This window comes from Pygocentrus nattereri, chromosome 6 (assembly GCF_015220715.1).
Source record: "Pygocentrus nattereri isolate fPygNat1 chromosome 6, fPygNat1.pri, whole genome shotgun sequence".
Taxonomy (NCBI): domain Eukaryota; kingdom Metazoa; phylum Chordata; class Actinopteri; order Characiformes; family Serrasalmidae; genus Pygocentrus; species Pygocentrus nattereri.
This window is the reverse complement of record NC_051216.1, coordinates 49083618-49105034: the sequence shown is the minus strand read 5'-3', so window position 1 is coordinate 49105034 and position 21417 is coordinate 49083618. Positions and strand designations below refer to the sequence as shown.

Sequence of the window (21417 nt, the reverse complement as noted above, 5' to 3'; positions counted from 1 at the left end):
ATGACTGAAGGTATATTCAGTGTAAATAATCTACAATCCACAATATTTTATTTTCTCCTTTTTAACACATCTGACTCTTATCTGTTAAAAAAGCCTTAACTGTTTTGATTATGATGCTGAACTGCTGATTCAGGTCTGGTAAAGTAGAATAAACACCTGCAGGTTACAGTGTTGATCTGCGCACCACCAGGCTGGATTTAGAGACACCTGGTCTACAGCTTTTAACTCACCTGGTCATTTGGCAGGGGTCACACACCCAGCCGTGCTCTTTTTTGTTGAAGCGGCTACAGGCCTTGCACACAAACAGCTTACAGTCCAAGCACTGGCGTTTGGTGTTGAGCAGGAACTTGAAAGGCTGCAGGCAGCGGATACAGAGAGAGTCGCTGAGCCTGGACTGGCAGCCCAGCAGCTCTCGCTTTGTGTCCTCTTTCACTATTTTTGACTTCAGGTCCCTGAAAGATAAAGATGGAATTAGAAGATAAATATGCTGATATTAAATTCTTTATAGTGAATTAAAAAACATAAAAACGTATGTTGCTGCAAATCCTGAACACTGAGATGACCACATAATTTATAGCCAAAAATCTGGTCACTGGACCTAAAGATACAGTGGCTCTTTCCCTCTGGGCATCTTCATATGATATTCCTATGTTTCGTGTCAAAATGCTCCATTATCTTCATCACACACAATTTCTAAACCCCTTATCCTTCTGGGTCACGTGGGCTGCTAGAGGCTATTCCAGCACTCATAGGGCAGAAGGCAGGATACACAGGTCAGGACAAGTTGCCAGTCCATTGCAGGTCAGACATACAGATGTAGCCATCTACACACACACACACACACACACACACATTCCTTTTAATGGTGTTCCAGTCTCTTCATTTTAAATCTGATCAAATGATCCTTTACCACAACAGAAGCGAGGGCTGTAGGTACTGATACTCTGTGAAATGCAGGTCTGATCTGGTATCTTGTTTATGTGAAGTACACTGTGTGTGAGAGTCTGATTGCAGACGTACGTGGCTAATATAAAGTGCAGTGCAGATCACAGTCAGTACGTTTAGCTACATCTGGAACCTTCATTACACTCAACTCAGCACAGATAATCACATTTTAAATATATATCTAACACATTTATTTTTATAATTGAAGGCATATCTATAACTAGCCAAATATAAATTAAATATTTCAAATCGTATTCTGAATACTTGCAGTTTGACTGGTCAGTATGACTTGTATTGAGCTAATTTTAGTTTCAGTCTACCTGATGTTATTTGCAGCATAGTTGTCAGGTAACTAGCCAGGAAAAGCTTGATTTTTCAGTGCGCCTACATAAAAATGACCTTGCTGACCTCATTAGATGACCTAATATTGATTCACCAAGTGTTTACATTAATAAATTAAAATTGCTTATAAAAGCTAAAGCTGCATTTTTGTACATATTAATCAGGGCTTTAAAATACGTAGAAAAGCAGCAGTTTAAAATTAGGGGCAGGAGATGTGCTTGAAAAAGACCTAGCCTACAGTGAGGGGCTTTGAGGTCATGAATATTCATATAAGGACTTTTGGGCTTAGTCTTAGCCTGCAACAGTTTATTGTAATTAAACGTTTTTCAGAGTAAAAATCATGTTAGATTTCACACATTCAACAACACAAATGCGAAAATACAGAACTTCAGATTATTTTTTCCACAGTGCATTAAAGCATCTTTGTCAAACCTTTTCAGGGATTTAATGTGGTTCCTACAGTTCATACAGTGGTGAAACATAACATCACATTCATATTTCCACTTCAGCAGCTATGACTGTGAACGCTACATGTGGTGACTTTTCTAGAGAACTGTGAGTCTTTGTTGGAGCAAATACTGAATTAAAATGAAATTTCCACCCATCTATTTTCAGCTCGTCTCTGCTTTGGAATGCATGTGAAAGAAGTGAGGCATAAATGCCATCATGTGATGTTGTTTGGCATGCTAAGTGGGACAAATCCTATTATGTCAATTCCTATATAAAAATTCCAAGAGTGAGGAAAAACTACATTCAGTAAGATCACACAGCATGCAGGATAAAACAAAGCTCAGTGGACCTGGCTATGTAACAGCCCCCCACTGTAATGTCAGTCTTGGTTAGGTTTAGTCTCATATTTGAATTATTTCAGGACAGACTGGTTGCTGCTAACAAGTTCTGATCCATCTACAGTGTGAAGAAAAGCTTTGGAGTCTCTTTCACATTTTATGGATGTCTGGATTTTTGTTTGATTTCTGTTGGCCATGATTAAACATGCAAATGGGACAAACCAGATTATGCTTTTTTCCCTCTGTTGCTCACAAGTTCAAATTTTATGCTTGTCACACCAGCTCATGTGGTGATTGTGTTCACTGTTGGCAGAGTTAAATAAGGGGAGCTCAGTACCTGGAACTGATGCACTGTTAGCCTCAAACACTGCTGTCTCCTTCTCCCGATACAAATAGGGCATTCAGAGAAGAGACGGTAAAACAGGCTGATTCCAAAGGCCTACACTGTGCCGTAACAGTCCTGACTCATTCATATTTATGCCCCCAAAATTTACATACAGCAGCCCAGGTTCTAGCCCAGCGAAGCAACAGCAACAGATCAGCAGCAATGAAAAAGGTTGACTGTGTGCAGAAATGTAGCTCTAGGCTGTGAAGAGACGTCAGCACTTTCCCTTCACAAGAACTGAACTGAAAGCAGCAGTTTTGATCAGTTTGATTTGTTTCAGAGAGTCACCTCAGATAAAGAAGAATATCTTCAGGCTTCTGAAATTTACTGACCAACTCTTGTGGATCATGATCTTTTCAGATCATTAAGGGGACAAAAGAAGAAAAACAAAACAAAACAAAAAAACAAAACAAATGGAAACAAGACTAAATAATGACATTGAGCTCAAGGTGCATTAGAGGGTATTTACATCAGAATCAGGTGACAGTGTAGGAACCCCCCCCCCCCCCATGGTTAGAACCATTAACACTCAAAGACAGGTGGCAGCAGTAATGCAGTCACTGTATTGGACTTTAGTGATGAAGAGGTAGTTGAACCATAAGGCGAAGCTCTCTGTTTACTGGTCAGTCTACATCCCAACCCTCATTTGTGGTCATAGGCTCTGGGGAATGAGGTCAAAGATACAAGTGGCAGAAATGAGTTTTCTTCTCAGGTTGGTGGCTTGATAGGGTGAAGGGCTTGGTCATCCGGGAGGACCTCAGTGTAGAGCCGCTACTCCTCTGCATTGAGAGGAGCCAGCTAAGGAGGTTCCGACACCTGATCCGGATGCCCCTTGATGCCTCCTGGTGGGGGTGTACCAGGCACAGCCTACTGGGACAAGACCCCCAGGCTTGTCCTAGGACCCTCTGAAGGGATTACATCTCCAAGTTGGCCTGGGAGCGGCTTGGGCCCCCAGAAATGAGCTGGAGGAAGTTGTGGGGGACAGGGTCGTCTGGGATTCTTTGGTCTCCCAACTGCTACTGTGACCCTATCTGCACTAAGTGGTTAATGATGATGATGATACTCAAAGAACCTTTTGCATGATTCAACCGTTCTTTGCCAAGTACAATCATGCAATGGTTCTTCAGACCGATGGAGAATGTGCTGTAGATGGTTCTTTATGGCACCAAAAAAAAAGATTATTCTATTGTGTCCAGCCTGTAACTGTAGAAGAACCCTTTTTTGGTGCTATAGAGAACCATTTTGTAAAAGGTTTTATGTAGAAACATATACAACACATCCTCCCGCAATCTGAAGAACCCTTTCATGATGCAAAGAATCCTTTAATCAATAAGCAGCAGCAAGGTGGTTGGACACAATCAGAGACATCATAAACAAACAAATTAAGAAGCCCCAAAGACCCAAACAGAAGACTGGACATTCTGAACCATTTAGACACCATGAATCTGAACTGACTTGATGGCACTAAATAAATAATAGATAATTGTAATACATACATTTTACAGAAATATTTCTCAAGGTACTTAAGTGTGTTCTTAAGTGTGTTGTTGATGAAGGTCCTGAGAAAAAGTCTGCGTCAGGTTCCTGTCATGTTCTTAAAGCACAGAACGGTTCTCACCTTTGTGCTCTGTAGATTCTGTTCTTACCTCAGAACAAACCCCACACAAAGAACATTAGTGAGTCAGGATCTTCATCAGAGCCATGTCACTGGGTTTAACAAGGAATTTCTTCTTAAGATCGTTTGGTAAATGAGGTCCATTGAGAATACATACATATTTAAATACACGGTCAGACATTTGTAGTCAGCCCTTCTAATGAGTGAATTTTATTTTTTTATTTTAAATTTATTTTATTTTAAGGTGCTTTCACTGCTGACACAGGTGTTCACACAGCTTCTGTAGCACTGACAAATAAAATGCACTGACCAATGGAATGCACAACTGCACATGATCCCAAGGTCACCCAATGCCTACTGTGAGCTAGAGGGGTAAAAAGCTCCCCAGCACTTGATGAGTTGGAGTGGCTTTTGTGATACAGAACTGATCATCCAAAATCAGTTCCTGACCTCACTGATGCTCTTGTAGCTGAACACCACAGTTGGAGCTGCTGTCAACACACTTTCAGATATTTAGTGCAGTAAAAGGATGCCTTACCCAAGTCTGTCCTCTTCTTTTCTCCGGAGGTTGAAATCCCTTTGCACCACCTGCCATACATGTCTGGCCTCGTCGTCTGTAAGTCTGGAGAGGTCCAGTTTTGTCTCATCACCAATTGTGGTCATCATCATCATCATTTTCAATCAGTAATGAGGAGACCTGTGAAAGTATCGACAACTTTCAACTTATTAAAGCTCTAAACGGACTCGCCCCTCAGTACCTGAGTGACCTTCTCTCCCACTATGAACCATCACGCCTACTTAGATCACAAGGTGCTGCTAACTACTGGCACCTAGAACTAATAAAGCTCCATCAGGGGGCAGAGCTTCTCATACAAAGGCCCCCAGCTCTGGAATAATCTTCCTGTTAATGTTCGGGACTCAGACTCAGACACAGCCTTTAAGTCTAGGCTAAAAACTCACTTGTATAGTGGAGCCTTTGGTGATTAGTCTCCCTGTCAGGTCTAGACCTGCTGAAGTCTCTGCTGCTCTGTTTTACTGTAATCTGTGGTCAGTCACTCTTTACAGAACTGACTCTGTGGTCAGTCACTCTTTACAGAACTGACTCTGTGTTCTTCTTTCTCTACCGAGCTGATCAGCTGCCCATCCTGTGTGTCTGATGCTGTTGCCTCTTCTGCCTTGATCGGGTGCCGCTGCTCACCAGCCTTCTGGACCAGCTTGACCACCACTGAGCTTCTTGCTGTACAATGCCGTGCAGTCCTCACCCTCAGATGCTGCTGCTGCTGCATAATCATAAATTAATCAAATGAATCGCTGTTTCTCTTTTCCCACTTTGTACTATAAAACTTCATACTAATAATGTTTGCTGTCCGGTGTCGACTGTAGGAGGACGGCTTCCCCTTCTAGATCTTGGTTCCTCTCAAGGTTCTTCCTCTTTAGGGAGTTTTTCCTTGCCATCGCCGCTGGCGACGCTCATAGGAGGTCGGACCCGGATTTTCTTTTCTGTTCTTTCTGTAATACTGATTGTTCTGTAAAGCTGCTTTGTGACAGCATCTGTTGTAAAAAGCGCTGTATAAATACATTTTGCTTACTTGCTTTCAGTATGTCTCATTTCTCCAGTACAGACCGTCTTAAACTGGAGAACAGCACAGCGGCTTTACATTTCTCTGTGTGTAAGTCTGATACCTGTGGGCACTGATGCACTAATGAACAAACACACACAGAAGAGTTACTGACTGGGTGGAGACACACAAGGGAGGGAGAGAGACGGAGAGAGAGAGTGTGGGAGAGGGAGAGAGTGAGGGAGAGGGAGAGAGTTAAGGAGTGAAAGAGAGTGAGGGAGAGAGAGAGAATGAGAGTGAGGGAGAGACAGAGGGAGAGAGTGAGGGAGAGGAAGACAGTGAGGGAGAGAGTGAGGGAGAGGGAGAGAGTGAAGGAGATAGAGGGAGAGAGTGAGGGAGAGAGTGAGTGAAGGAGAGAAAGAGATAGAATGAGAGAGAGAATGAGGGAGAGACAGAGGGAGAGAGTGAGGGAGAGGAAGAGAGTGAGGGAGAGGGAGAGAGAAGGAGAGAGAGAGAGTGTGGGAGAGAGTGAAGGAGAGAAAGAGAGTGACGGTGAGAGAGAGAGAGAGAGAGAAAATGAGAGTGAGGGAGAGACAGAGAGGGACAGAGTGAGGGAGAGGAAGACAGTGAGGGAGAGGGAGAGAGAGTGAGGAAGAGGGACAGAGTGAGGGAGAGGGAGAGAGTGAAGGAGATAGAGGGAGGGAAACAGAGGGAGAGAGTGAGGGAGAGAGAGTGAGTGAAGGAGAGAAAGAGACTGAGAGAGAGAATGAGGGAGAGACAGGGAGAGAGTGAGGGAGAGACAGGGAGAGAGTGAGGGAGAGGGAGGGAGAGAGTGAGGGAGAGGAAGAGAGGGAGAGAGTGAGGGAGAGAATGAGGGAGAGAGAGAGGGAGAGAGTGAGGGAGAGAGTGAGGGGGAGAGAATGAGGGAGAGAGAGTGAGGGAGAGAGAGAGGGGGAGAGAATGAGGGAGAGAAAGTCAGTGAAAGAATGAGGGAGGGAGTGAGGGGGAGAGTGAGGGAGAGAGAGAGGGAGAGAGCTGCTGCATTTTAACGCTCACAGAGACGTGGCTCTCTGCAGCAACACCAGACAACGGCATCACACCAGCCAGCTTCACCACCTACCGCCAGGACAGGACTCTGAGGTGGCGGGGTGATGGTTATGGTGAACTCTCGATGGGGAACAGATGTAGCGGTTCTAACCAGTCACTGCTCTCCAGACATTGGAGATGTACTGACTCCTAACAGTCAAAGTTCGACCCTTTTTTTTGCCCAGGGACTTTAGCTCAGTCATCCTCACTACCGTCTACATTCCACCTCAGGCAGATAAGTCATGGGCACTGGAAGTTTTGTATGTGACTATTAATGGACTGGAGAACATTCACCCTGAGTGTGCTTTTATTGTGGTTGCGGACTTTAACAGGGCAAACTTGAAGAAGGTTCTGCACAAAAACTACCAGCACATTAAATTTCCCACTCAAGGTGAACAGACTCTTGACCACTGCTACACCGCAATCAAGGACAGTTATAAACCCCCACCCTGCGTTCGGCAAAGATGATCACACCTCTATTCTTCTCCTGCCCGCATACAAAGACTTTAACAAGCAAAACCTGTGCTCAGATCAGTCTATAAATGGAGTGAGGAGGCCATCTGCACACTTCAAGACTGCTTTGAATCCACTGACTGTATGATGTTCCGTGATGCGGCTGACACAGACATCAATGAATACATTGACTCCATCACAAGCTACATCAGTAAATGCACTGAAGACGTACCAAAAATCAATGTCAGATCATTTCCCAACCAGAAACCCTGGATCACTGCTGAGGTTCGAGCCAAACTAAGAGCTCGGGCTGCTGCCTGCAACTCTGGTGACCTGGCTAGCTACAAGAAGGCCAGATATGACCTTCAGAGAACCATCAGGCAGGCCAAAAGGAGCGACAGGGACAGAGTGGAATCTAACTATCTTGGCTCTGATCTCAGACGTATGTGGAGTGGCCTGCGCACCATCACTGACTACAAAGTAGGTGTGATCTGTGATAGGGGCTCTTCCTCCTCATCTGCAGATGAACTCAATGTGCCAAGCAGCTGGCTGAGGTTCTCACAGACATCTTTTACCTCTCCTTAAGACTGTCAGTGATTCCCAAGTGCTTTAAGGAAACCACAATTCAATTAAAGTTTTTTTTGTATAGTGCTTTTTACAACAATGTTGTCACAAAGCAGCTTTACAGAAGTTTGAAAACATACAGTTATAACATTTCCCCCAACAATTGTTCCAGTCCCCAAGAAATCATCTGTTACCCGCCTGAATGACTACCGCCCTGTTGCATTGACATCTACAGTGGCTGGTTCACATCTGCGCAACACTTCCAGCCACCATGGACCCTCATCAATTTGCATACCGCTCCAACAGATCCACAGACGATGCCATTGCACTAACGATACACACTGCTCTCACACACCTGGACAGAAAGAACACATATGTACGATGCTGTTCATAGATTACAGCTCAGCATTCAACACAATCATCCCTGCCAAACTCATTCCTGAGCTCACAGACTTGGATTTGAACTCTCATCTCTGCAGCTGGATACTGGACTTCCTGATGAGCAGACACTAGGTGGTGAAAGTTGGGAACAGCTTCTTCTCCACACTGACTCTGAGCACAGGGGCTCCCCAAGGATGTGGCATCTTCAAGTTTGCAGATGACACCACCATCCTAGGACTCATTACTGACGGAGATGAAACAGCCTACAGAGACGAGGTCAGCGCTCTGTCAGAGTGGAGCCATGACAACAATCTCTGACACAACATCAGCAGAACAAAGGAGATGATCGTGGCCATCATAGGCAACAAACTACCAGCCCTACAGGACTTCTACCCATTGCACTGCTTCAGGAAGATCAAAAAGATCTGGTCAGGCAGCCAGACAGCCACGCAGCACACTGCCTTTCACCATCCTGCCATCAGGCAGGAGATTCCACAGCATCCAGGCTGGAACAAGCTGGCTAATGAACAGTTTCTACCCACAGGCTGTCATGCTTCTGAACCAACTGTGAAGCTGGGGGTCCGTCACTCAGTCACTCTGTGAGTACTATTATTATATCATATCATCTCTGCTATGGACAATAACACCTTAACACTAGGCTACTTTAAAGAACAATAAAACAGAGTCACTTAAGCTACTTTAAGTGTATATTGTCTCTATGTCTTGTGTATATTGTGTCTATATTTTGTGTGTGTGTGTGTGTGTGTGTGTGTGTATATATATATATATATATATATATATTCTCCTTTACTTACTTACTTTCTGTAGAGTGATTATCTGAGCCTCACCACAAGCATTTCAATGCATAAATGTTCTGACATGTTGTGCAAATGACAAACTTGAAATTTGAAACTTGAGAGGGAGAGAGAGGGGGAGGGAGAGAGAGGGAAAGAGAGAGGGAGGGAGAGAGAGGGAGAGAGAGGGGGAGAGAGAGAGAGAGGGAGAGAGAGAGGGGGAGGGAGAGAGAGGGAGAGAGAGAGGGGGGGAGAGCAAGGGGGAGAGAGATGCTGAGGACATTTAATCTATCAATCAATAAGTGCAACAGTGAAAATTTAATACATCCACTACAGTAAATTAAATATGTTCTGTAAAAATGTGCATAGTTTCTTTCATTTTCTGAGTTTAACATGTTGGAAAAAAATAAATAGAAAATAAAATGTGCCATAGTAAGTTTTGTACAGGCCACATTTTTATTAAGTTTTATTCTTTCATCATGTTAATCTCAGCAAATTAATAGAAATTATGCACTAAAATTTGCAGACATGTCCCACATTTCGCATAAGTTAAAGGTGTTTCTGTCCTGGTGAAACTGCATTTCACCTCATTTAAAATGCAAAATATTTGAATTAAGGGAGGCTTTAACAAACCACATATCACCACTTTAAACCACTATTAAATGCTCAATCACAGTAGGACACATATATCCTGTAAACAAAGACAAACATTTTCACCAAAAATAACTTCACTGAAGTGAAACAACCAAAATACAAAAAATATTTCAAGAGTCATTTTCAGTTTCACATTGGGTTCAAATGAAAAAATCTTAAAACTCAAGGTTTTCATCAGAATAATTTATCCACAGGAAAGAGAGTTCAGTACCTCTTTCACATAGTTCTGCGTAATAATGAGTAAATAAATCTATAAAAGGCCAATATGACACAAAGTGGTCAGTTTGTCACCCTAGTAGCAACAGTTCAACTGTTAGTGAATCTTTTAAACTGTATCTCTACAGCAAAGACAAAATACCATGTTTACCTGATGTCTGTATGAGCCGCCTGATACAATCCGGTTTGAACTCAAGCAGACAGTCTGAGCCGGAGAGTCAGACAGCGCTGCTTATCACATGTCCAATTAAGAGTGGAGGGAGGAGCCCAGTGAGTCCACAACACCAGCAGTTTCTTTTTTTCTTGAAAAACATCTGACCAATCTTAAAAAACACAAACAAATAAATCTCACTTCAGTGGATAAAGACAGTGACCCGGAGTGGACAGTTTGCTAAAACAGACAGAAATCTGAACATACTGTACGTCCAGGGCGGCTGCAGTTATAAGTCATGAATTTTGTTTGTATGTCAATGCAGTGTTACAGTGAAGGTTCTGGATACCAGAAACATCTTAACTCTGAACTGAGCTGTTTGGTCTCCATGATGACTTCAGTACTGAGTTTAGTTCAGTATCAATTCCAGAATATCAGCTCCTCCCTTCATCATCTCATCATTAACTCCAGATCAGAAAACAGCATCACACAAACATCCTGACAAGACTAAACCTCCTAAATCCTGTCCTAGCTTTAGGATGAACCCCAGCAGGCTTCTGTTTAAGGTCCGTTCTCTGGTTCTGAGGCGGCTGAGTCAGGCAGCGTAGTTCACTACCAGCATAATGAGCTCCATTCATTTCTACTGTAAAACGTGGCTTTCACTGGGAGATGTTTTTCTCTTCTAACTCTGCGTTTTAAACATCTCAGACGCTGCCGACTCGAACTCCACCGCCCCTCTGACCACCTTCCTGTGTCAATGTTGAATAATGAGGAGGCGGAGCTGAACGGGTGTCTGTTAATTAGGAGGAGGAACGTTAGCACGCTCGGCTAAAGCGTTTGGGAAATGGAGACTGAAACTGCAGAGACGGTGATGCTCTGATAAACAGCAGGGGGCCCTCTGATAAACAACAAGGGGCAACTCTAATAAACAGTAGGGGCTGCTCTGATAAACAGCAGGGGGAGACTGATAAACAGCAGAGGGCGCTCTGATAAACAGCAGGGGGCGACTCTGGTAAACAGCAGGGGACGCTCTGATAAAACAGCAGGGGGTGACTCTGATAAACAGCAGGGGGCGCTCTGATAAAACAGCAGGGGGTGAGTCTGATAAACCGCAGGGGGTGACTCTGATAAACAGCAGCGGGAGCTCTGATAAACAGCAGGGGATACTTTGATAAACAGCAGGGGGCGCTCTCACTTCTGTCTTCTGTGTGAGGAATGATGAACAGTCACTCTTCACTCCAAACTCTTAGGAAACTGGGGAGTTTTCACATTTCAGATCTGCTGCAGCTCATTATAAAGTGTTTCAGAGGAATCCAGGCAAAGTTACAGTTTCTCGACTATGAAGGACCAACTGGGTGAACCAGTCTGATACAACGACACCCTGAGGTAGAGCTGTGCTGCCAATGGATGGCATGACATCATCATAAGTTTATTTTCGAAGACCCCTGAGAGTTTGTCTTTTGACATCACATCAGCACTGAACTGTCTGCATAATCAAACTGACGTTTGACATTTAAAAGACTCTCACATCGTTCTTGCAGCACAAGCTGCTACTAATAACAGCAGATGACTAAAATAATTAATAAAATAATAGCAAAGTGGTTCATTTGACTTTAGCATTTACAGGATCATGGAATAATTGTTTGGTCAAGTATCAGCAGCCTGGAGTGTGTTTACCTAGCTTTTTACCTAGACTTATGAAAAGTAAAGTTATTTCCAATGAGTGTATCAGCCTAGGCCACAGCGTTGAGGGTGGGTGACAGGTATTTAATATTTGATTTAGTAATTTAAAAATGTGAACTGTTTTTTTTTTTTTTTGCAAAACCCTACACTCTAAGAAATATGGTTTCAAATGTAAGTAAAATTGAGTGGCTAAAAAGAGGATTTTATAACCAAAACTGCAGTTTGAACACATAGTCACTGTAGCTGGATGTGTTAACACTGGAGAAAACAGAGGAGGAGTTGAACTCTCTGTGTACGGCAGTCATACCTCACTGTACCAGGTGAGCTTATTATAAAATAACCAATAGACGTTATTATTTAAGAGCAAGATTCTGAACAAAACACTCAAACTTCTCAAAGTTCATATCATGTTTATTATGTTGACCCGATCAGGTCGCTTTTCCTTTCTGCTCAGCTGCCAGTTTTTAGCGAAATATTTCTCCAGCTCTCACTGAATCAGCACTTCTCACAACAGATTCATCCCCAGTTTATTACACTTAAAAGCTTAAACAGTCCTGTCAGTTCAGCTCTGTGTGAGTCATGTGATCTGGGGAGTTCTGGGAGTTTGAGTTCTTATTCATCTAGTCTGTGCAAGACGAGAAACTCTGAGAAATGACTTTAAGCTCATATTGGTCTCCGTTTTAAAAATCTGTTATGGTGTTAACAGTCATGTAGTGAATGTTCAGCCTTAATGACAGTGTTTGTAAATGTTTGGTCAAACAGTGGCTTTGGGAAACACCTGTGTGTCTTAATGATTGTACTGTGTAAGTTATCAACGGAGTCACCTTGATGGTTCCAACTGTGGTTTCAGGGAAAACTTGCATTGCAACGGCTACTGCTTTAAGGATCCGTACATCTGACTGGTGAAACTCACACCGACAAACTGTTCATACAAAAAGAGATAAAGACCATCCATCCATCCATCCATCCATCCATCCATTTTCTAAGCCGCTTCTCTGTCAGGGTCGCGGGGGGGTGCTGGAGCCTATCCCAGCAGTCTTCAGGCGGAAGGCAGGATACACCCTGGACAGGTCGCCAGTCCATCGCAGGGCAGACAGACAGTCACTCACACCCAGGGGCAATGTAGCATGTCCAATTGGCCTGAATGCATGTCTTTGGACTGTGGGAGGAAACCGGAGGATCCCCACGCAGACATGGGGAGAACATGCAAACTCCACACAGAGAGGACCCTGGCCGCCCGGCCGGGGAATCAAACCCAGGCCATCCTTGCTGTGAGGCACAGCACTACCCACCACGCCACCGTGCCGCCCAGACAAAGACCAAGTAAAGTGAAATCAACGAAACCGAACTGGAGGGATAAAACGTCCAAAAACACAAATTCTGGTTCAGACATTAGAAAATGAAGCAGGTGTGAAAGCAGCTTAAATGTCATCCAAGTTCTACAAAGTTTAGCCCACGTCTCAGTTGCTCTTTGTCTTTTCTGGTGGTCCAGTTTCTTCCAGTCTGTGTGTTCTGTGTGTCTCCATGCCTGCAGCCCCATTTCTGAATGGAGTGTCATTACATTAAGGCCTGTCTAACACCGCCATGACGGACAGAAGAGCTCACACGCAGGGCTGAATACTCCGTCACTTTTGTTAAGGACACAGGGAGGTTTGCAGGCTAGCAGAGAGAGAGAAACACCTGCTTTCCTTTTGTAAAGATTATGCAGCAGAAAAGAATATATGGGAGACATGGATTTGGGTGGTTTTGTTGGGTTGAGGGGTGAAAAAGGAATTTCTACGATAAAGAGAGAAATTAGTATAAACTGTATCGAATTATAAAAAATATCAGGATTATCAGTCCACGTTGCCCCAGTCGTCCAGAAAATCTTCAGTGTGTTGCACACTGGCAACATCTGCTGGCCGTGCATCGTAAAGAATGTAATGTCTGTATGTTCAAAAGTTTCTGAAATCAAGACTATTAACAGAGTTTGTCCCTCAGCCTCTTCTCTTCTGAGGAGGCTTTATTCTAAATGTTGACCATTGCTGTGAGGATTTGATTGCGCATTAGTGAGGTCAGGTACTGATGCTGGATGGCCAGTTCTGGGTCACTCCAACTCATCCCAGAGGTATTGTATTGAGCTCCATCACTCCAGAGAATGCTGCTCAGAAGAGTGGAGGCTGTTATAGTTAGTTATGCGCAATTCATTGGAAATAATCTTGATGTCTGGAACAGCTGAAGGTAAAAGAGAGTAACCAGCTACAGGACGGATGGAGACGATCAGAGGAATCATGAAGCAGCCATTCAGAATCCTGAAGACCCAAACAGAAGACAGAACATTCAGCACAAACACTGTCCATGTTGTCGCCAGGAGTCGGAAATGATTTGACTGCTACTCAAAAACAGATATGTTACTTCAGATGCATTAAAAATTTCAAATGGATTTGATGAACACATTTACATTCATTTATTTGTGTATGCTACATTTCTATGTGTAATATTTCCCCATACATCTGAACATAAATCTATTTCAAAATATTCAGAAATAGTTTTTTTGTGTTTCAGTTTGAAATATATTTTAAACATATAAAACTACATGTTCATATATTTTTTTTTTTATGTGGGCTGCTTTGTTTTCACCTAGTCATAGGAAGGTGGGGGCTGGGCAGGGAGGGTGGGTGGAGGTAGGTTTAGTGGCTCCCCCTGCTGGTGGAAGCTTTTGTAGCATGGAGAGTGTTTGTCAAACTGATATTGGAAATATTGTTTGTCCAGCTGTTTATAATATGTTACACAAGCAGAAAAAATGTAAGTGTTTTTTCACCACAGTAATTAAAATAGTGAGATTTTTGGGGGATTTTAAAGAAAAAAATGTTCAGAATCATCTGAACAGAATCAAACATTAGAAATTCACTGACTAAATCAGTCAGATATTTTTCCACCCTCCCATCGTTTTCTTCCTTTTTCCTTTATTTTCACTCTGACACTCTGTGTATTACTGCATTTACATGCACAACTTTGACAGGATGGTCAGATTTTATGTCTAATGAGTCCATTAATGAGTAATTACTGTCCAGCTCAACATGACAAGGCGCCATAAATAAGGTCCTGAATAAGTGGTGTTACTTCTAAAGTGGGAGAGTCGTTTCCAGGCTCAAATAAATCAATGCGCATTGTCATATTTTCCCATGCTGGTAGTTCCTTTTCTCCTACATTCAGTTTTTCCAGTCATGAATATATACTATGACATATGAGGTTTAATGGTAGTCATGGTTACCAGGATCTGCGTTAAAAACATGAGTTGTTGGTTAGTGAACCCATCAATGGAGCGCATTGTTGAATCATCTTGGTTCATCACTGAATGATCGCATGGTTAACTGTGGCCACAGCTGGCACTGAGAATGGAGGACGTGATGTAGGAGGAGGCCATTTGCCAAAAGCTGCTGCTGAATTTTTCACTCTTGACAGAGAGAGAGAGAGAGAAAAAATGACCTGCAGCTGATTTTTCTTTATATTTCTTGAAATGTTTCAATAATTGAACTATTTTTATTATTTGAAAAGGCAGAACAGCATAAAATTAGTGAAAAGTAATAAAACAGGAAACATCAACTCATAACATTTAAATTCACAGATGTTAACATAGTCATTCAAATTCTTTAAAACTACACTCATCACAGTTTTAGTAGGAAAATATATTCAGACTCAATAAATGTATAAGTGGTAAATTGTGGTATGGCCCTGGAAGTGTAACAGGAGTGGAATGTGGTGGGTAGATTATTTGTCCTCGGTGGAGGAAGAAAGTCTAAAATGAAAATCAGCTGAACAAGCAGAAAAAGAGATTTATAGAAAGAAGTGGATAAAAGAAATGTGTTTTGCAGATGCTGCACACAGCTGCTCGCCATCTCTGAATGAATCAACTTCCTCCAATTTGGATCCGTTTTAGAGAGAGATTTGATTAAAGGACTGACAGAATATCATCTGAAGTGGATTAGCCTTCAGTCACTCTGCATGAGACACTTTTCTCCCAAATGTACACATTAATATATTTTCACAGCATCCACCCACAAGACATTTATGGGTTTAAGCTTTTTTAGTATTGCTGATATACAACCCTGTTTTCAAAAAGTTGGGATACTGTGTGTGCAATGATGAATGCAATGATGTGCAAATCACTTAAACCCCATATTTAATTGAAATGAGTACAAAGAAAACAAATCAAATGTTGAAACTGAGAAAATGTAAAAATATATGTCCATTTTAAATTGTTGCCAGCAACACATCCCAAAAAAGTTGTGACAGGGGCTTGTTTACCACTGTGTTTCATCAGCTCTTCTTTAACAGCACTCAGTACGTGTTTGGGAACTGAGGAGATGCTGCTGTAGTTCTGAAAGCACTGATAACAAGCTGAATGGTCTTCAGCCCGGAGGACACAGTGTCCATGATTTCCAAAAAGAATTTCAAATGTTGATTCGTCGGCCCACAGGACACTTTTCCACTTCCCCTCAGTCCATTTTAAATGAGCTCAGGCCCAGAGAAGGAGGCAGCATTTCTGGATCCTGTTCATATATTGGTGTTTTAAAGCTTTAACTTGCATTTGTGGATGCAGTAATGAATTGTTTTAAAGAGCAGGTTTTTCCTCAAAGCCTCTTCTTTGACTTAACTTTGGAGGCGTGGTGATGCAAATACACACAAAGGCTCATGGTATGTGCACAACCTCCAACAAAGGGACTATTTGTGTGTTTCATGTTGTTATATGGTAGTTGTGGTTATATATATTTGTTACTTGCATTATTATGTGTCAGGGTATGGGTTTAGTTGGGGGTTTTGTGTATATGTGTGTGTGTGTGGGGGGGGGGGGGTGTTTGGGTGAAGTGTGTGGCTAGTGATGACCTCCCGAATGAATTTAGTGTTCTGTATGTTCTGGATTCTGCTGGTGTGTTAATAAAGAGCACTGTTTACAGCAGAATTATGGTTTTCTCTGTATTTCCGCTCATGCTACACTGTGAAAGAATCCATCTTTGTTCATAAACATCCAGTTGTGTTAGAGTGTTGACCTTTCTTTTGGTTTAACCAGTGAAAGGCCTAGAAAAGGGTCACATTAGAAACATGTGAAGAGAATACAGCGCAGTCTTTGGGAGAGTTATAAGCTGACTGTCAAACAGTGAGAAGGTAGCACGGAGAAAAACACTGAGGTGTGACTTAAGGTCAAAGATCAAGGTTAAGGTGATTGGGTGCATGTGAGGAATGTTGTTCTTTGAGGCAAATGCATGTCGGCAGATGGCTGGAGTCAAATCACATACAGAGCCATGAAGCAGATTAACAACTACAGTATAGACTTGAGTGTCATCAATCTGCTTCATAACTCTGCATATGATTTGACTTCACCTGTCACTTTTATAGAACAAGCACTTTTATGGAACTTTTAAGTCTCAAAGTGCTTTACAACACTTTAATACACAAAATTCAAAAAGCAGCAAATACAGAAAAATATTAAAATCCTCAGCAATGCAGTTCAAAAGATACTAAAAGCAAAATAAGTCTTTAAACGTTGTTTAAACATATCACCCAAGTGTGAATATCTATTATCAGTGGGAGATTATTCCAGAGTTTTGGAGCGTAAGCTGTAAAGGCCCTTTTGATTTGGTTTGGTTTGAGGGACAACTGGTAGCTCCTGGTTTGAAGACCTTAGAGTTCTCATGTTATTAAGAGGACGCAAGAGCTCAGTGCTGTATGCCCATTGTGTAAAGCCTGGAAAATGAGCATGACTAATCTATTCTGTAGCTTACAGGCTCAGTGGAGAGAGGCCAGCACTAGTGTAATATGCTTCTTGCATTTTGTGGCGGTGAGACGATTTTGAATGAGCTGCAGATGAGTCACGTTTCTCTGACTCAGACAGGAGAACACAGCGGTACAGTAATCCAAATAGGAGGAGAAGGCATGAATGACTTTCTTAATGAAAGAGGAAGAACATTTCCAATGGTTCTGAATTTTGAAAAAGCCTCTTGATGTGCACAGTGAAGTTGAGTTGGGGGTTAAAGATCACACGCACCTTTCTGTACTAGTCCTCCAAAATCTGCTGCAGATTTCAGATTTTGAAAGCTTTCAGACAACTGAAGATATTGAATATATACATATACCCACACACACACACACACACACATACAGGGATGCTAGAAAGTTTGTGAACCCTTTAGAATTTTCTATATTTCTGCATAAATTTGACCTAAAACATCAGATTTTCACACAAGTCCTAAAAGTAGATAAAGAAAACCCAGTTAAACAAATGATACAAAAAATTATACTATATTTAGTATAATGTTGATAATAAACATGAGATTTTGTGTGGTTTACTGCAGATTGAATCCCAGCACACATCTGGATGGGTGTCCTATGCCAGGAGTCCAGGAAATACTGGAGTCGTTCCATTGAGCGGCTAATTCAGTACCTTTAGGCTATTGGCAGACTTGAGTCAGACTGTACTCAACACCCAGCAGGGGTTATGTGAATTTTCACGGCTTCCCTTCAGAATAATGCAGCATCATTCCAACTGGTGATGGAAACCATGTTGGCCAAACTTCAATGCAGGCAGAATACAAAGTTTTCAGATCGAGCACCTAATCTGACACAAATACCTTTACATATAACAGTAGAATTGATGAAGTCATAAAAGAATGTGTGAATGAGTGAAAAGTCCAGAACTGGAACCCTGGCTCAGTAACATTTATTTGTTTTTGGCTTTAAAAGTTGGAAAAGTAGAAAAACATTGTTTCCTTTGTCAGGAATCAGATTTTCCTCAGACACATCTCATAACACCACCAACATGAGTGACTGAACATGCTGCAGGGATGTTCTGCCTCACTTTGTGGCTTCCGTGTTTCCGTTTTTTTTCTGCTGGCTGAAAAAAATCATAGATACCATTAAAAGTTCCTGATGGTGTCTCAAAGTCACTAATGAAATTCTGTGTTTGTCCTGATGGGCTGATATCGTAGTATATTGGACTCTAGTGATTACTGGTGTTCTGGGACTGATAGTAGATACATCTGCGACAGAGAGCGCGTCACTGCGGTAAAGTTTGTTGTGCTATCAGCATTTAAATCAACAAGAAGCAGTAAGTGGCTAAATATCATGGCTTCTGCTGGTTGTTTCGTCTGCGCAGAGTGTGGCATGTTTAGCCTAACGCCCTTTTCCGCCTCTAGTGATAGCGATAGCATTTGTACTAAGTGCCAGCTAGTTAGCTGTTTGGTGGAGAAGGTCGACCAGTTAGAAGTGCGTATCCGGGGATTATTAAGGGAAAGGCAGCCAGAGGCAGCGTTAACAGCCCCCGGTACCCTAGGGAGAGTCAGCACCCCCTCGACTCCGGCGTTAGAGCCCTCACAGCGGGGCGAATGGGTGACGACTCAGCAGTCTAGCCGGAAAGCTAAGGCTAATGCTAACGCTGAGGCCAAAGCTAGCCCACCAGAACACCACGCTCCTCCCATTCGCGTGTCAAACAGGTTTGCCCCGCTCAGTGAAGCACCCACTGTGAAGCCTATTAAAAGCACTCTGGTCATAGGAGACTCAATTGTTCGACACGTGAAGTTAGCTACTCCGTTAGGGGCGCCAGCGGTTACAGTTAGATGCTTATCGGGAGCCAGAGCGCCGGACATTAGTGGCAACCTTAGATTAGCTGATATTAGATATTCGAGGATAGTCATTCATGTAGGGGCCAATGATAGCCGTCTGTGGCAGTCTGAGGTAACTAAGGCTAATATTAGAGAGGTGGTTAAACAGGCCCAGACGATGTCCGATGCCGTAATCTGCTCTGGCCCCATCCCAATGCGGCGCGGTGCTGAGGCCTACAGCAGGCTTACGGCGTTAAACCGCTGGATGTCCAAGTGGTGTTCCGAAAATCAAGTGGGCTTTATAGATAATTGGTTATGATTTGAGGGCAAGCCTGGTCTTATAGGTAGGGATGGTGTCCACCCCACGCGGGAGGGTGCTGCCTTACTTTCGTGCAGCATAGCACATAGTCTTTTAGTTAGTTGGCAGAATAGTGTAAACCGCTGCTGACAATCCAGAGCCGGGACCAGGCCGCAGACAGACAGGCTAAACCGACCGTCTGCGATCCGCCTTGAGGCGTCACCTAAGATTAACCTTATTGAGACTGTGTCTTTGCCCCGAATTAAAACTAAATTTAATCACAGAAAAACTCAATCAGTCTGCTTAAATAACCTTATCAACATATATCCATGTTCTGATGATGGCACTAACACCTTCAATCTAAAACTTGGACTACTTAATATAAGATCATTAAACTCTAAAGCAGTTGTCGTAAATGAAATTATAAGCGATCATAAATTTGACTTTTTTTGTCTTACTGAAACGTGGGTTAGACCAGATGAATATTTAGCTTTAAATGAAGCCACGCCTGTAGGCTATAATTATGCACATAGGCCAAGACTAACAGGCAAGGGAGGTGGGATACTCTCGATATTAGTCAGAAACAATGCGACACTTTTACTTCCTATTCATGTCACAAATCCGGTCACAAAAAAGAAGGCGTTCTCATTATTTAACATTTACAGACCACCAGGGCCATACTCTGAATTTATAAAAGAATTTAGTGACTTCGCTGCAAACCTGGCTGTGTGTAATGATAAAGTAATAATTGTAGGAGATTTTAATATTCACTTTGAGAAGGTAGACGACCCATTAAAAAGGGCATTTACCTCAATCCTAGACTCTGTTGGTTTTACCCAAAATGTAACAGGGCCGACACACTACTGTAGTCATACGTTAGATTTAGTTTTGACACTAGGTCTTAACATAGACAAGCTAAATATCTTACCGCAAACCACAGCGATCTCCGACCATTACTTAATTTCATATGAGCTACGATTTAGCCATAACATATATACGTCCCCTCGTTATTCAACAAAGCGCACAATAAAACCATCTACCGCCCTACAATTTATAGAAAATCTCCCAGAGTTATCAACCCCAGTCTCCACTCCATCAGATCCAATTGAACTAGATTTATAACCGATTATTTAGAAAATACCTTACGATCCACCTTAGAAAATGTGGCCCCACTTAAAATAAAAAGAATAAGGCAGAAAAAGCCCCGTGGTACAACGATAAAACCCGGACCTTAAAACAAACAGCTCGGAAATTAGAGCGGAAATGGCGTCATACCAAACTAGAAGTGTTCCACACTGCCTGGAAGGACGGCCTTATAGAGGATAGAAATGCTCTCACTGAAGCTCGCTCAGCATATCTGGCCTCGCTGATCGAGAATAATAAGTATAATCCTAGAGTTCTGTTTAATGTGATTTCCCAAATCACACAAAATCAGGCAGGTAATGAACCAGAAATCCCAGCAACTCTCACCAGTGAAGTTTTTATGGACTTCTTTAATAATAAAATTGATAATATTAGACAACAAATTCAACCCACAGTATCAAATTCAAATCCAGCTTTGCTGCCATCTGACTTGGCTGATATAGAACAAAACACAGCTGTAGAAAAGAGTCTGGAAACCTTTTACCCCCTCCCACAGCTGGAGCTAGAGAAGATTATCTCTTCTGCAAATTGCACAACCTGCACACTCGATGCAATTCCATCAAAATTACTCAAAGAAGTACTGCCAGTTATTATAAACCCTATCTCAACTATTGTAAACTCATCCCTTAGTCTGGGCCATGTTCCCAAAGCTTTTAAACTTGCTGTTATCAAACCTCTGATCAAGAAACCAAATCTTGATGTCACCGTTTTGTCCAATTACAGGCCTGTTTCTAACTTACCGTTTATATCTAAGATCTTAGAAAAAGCTGTGGCCCAACAACT

At 42.4% G+C, this 21417-nt stretch overlaps 1 protein-coding gene across 2 annotated transcripts in view; it reads right to left on the bottom strand.

Moving 5' to 3' along the window:
* The window catches only part of mlphb (melanophilin b), a 36962-nt gene extending 26969 nt beyond the window's left edge, over positions 1–9993 (bottom strand). For both annotated transcript variants that reach the window (XM_017687536.2, XM_017687537.2), the window contains exons 1-3: positions 9934–9993; positions 4614–4772; positions 231–452 (exon numbers count right to left, since the gene is read on the bottom strand). In XM_017687536.2, coding sequence (XP_017543025.1) covers positions 231–452; positions 4614–4750 — 359 coding nt within the window. In that variant the 5' untranslated portion in view covers positions 4751–4772; positions 9934–9993. The remainder of the gene's footprint in view (positions 1–230; positions 453–4613; positions 4773–9933) is intronic.
* Between the last annotated feature and the right edge of the window lie 11424 nt (positions 9994–21417).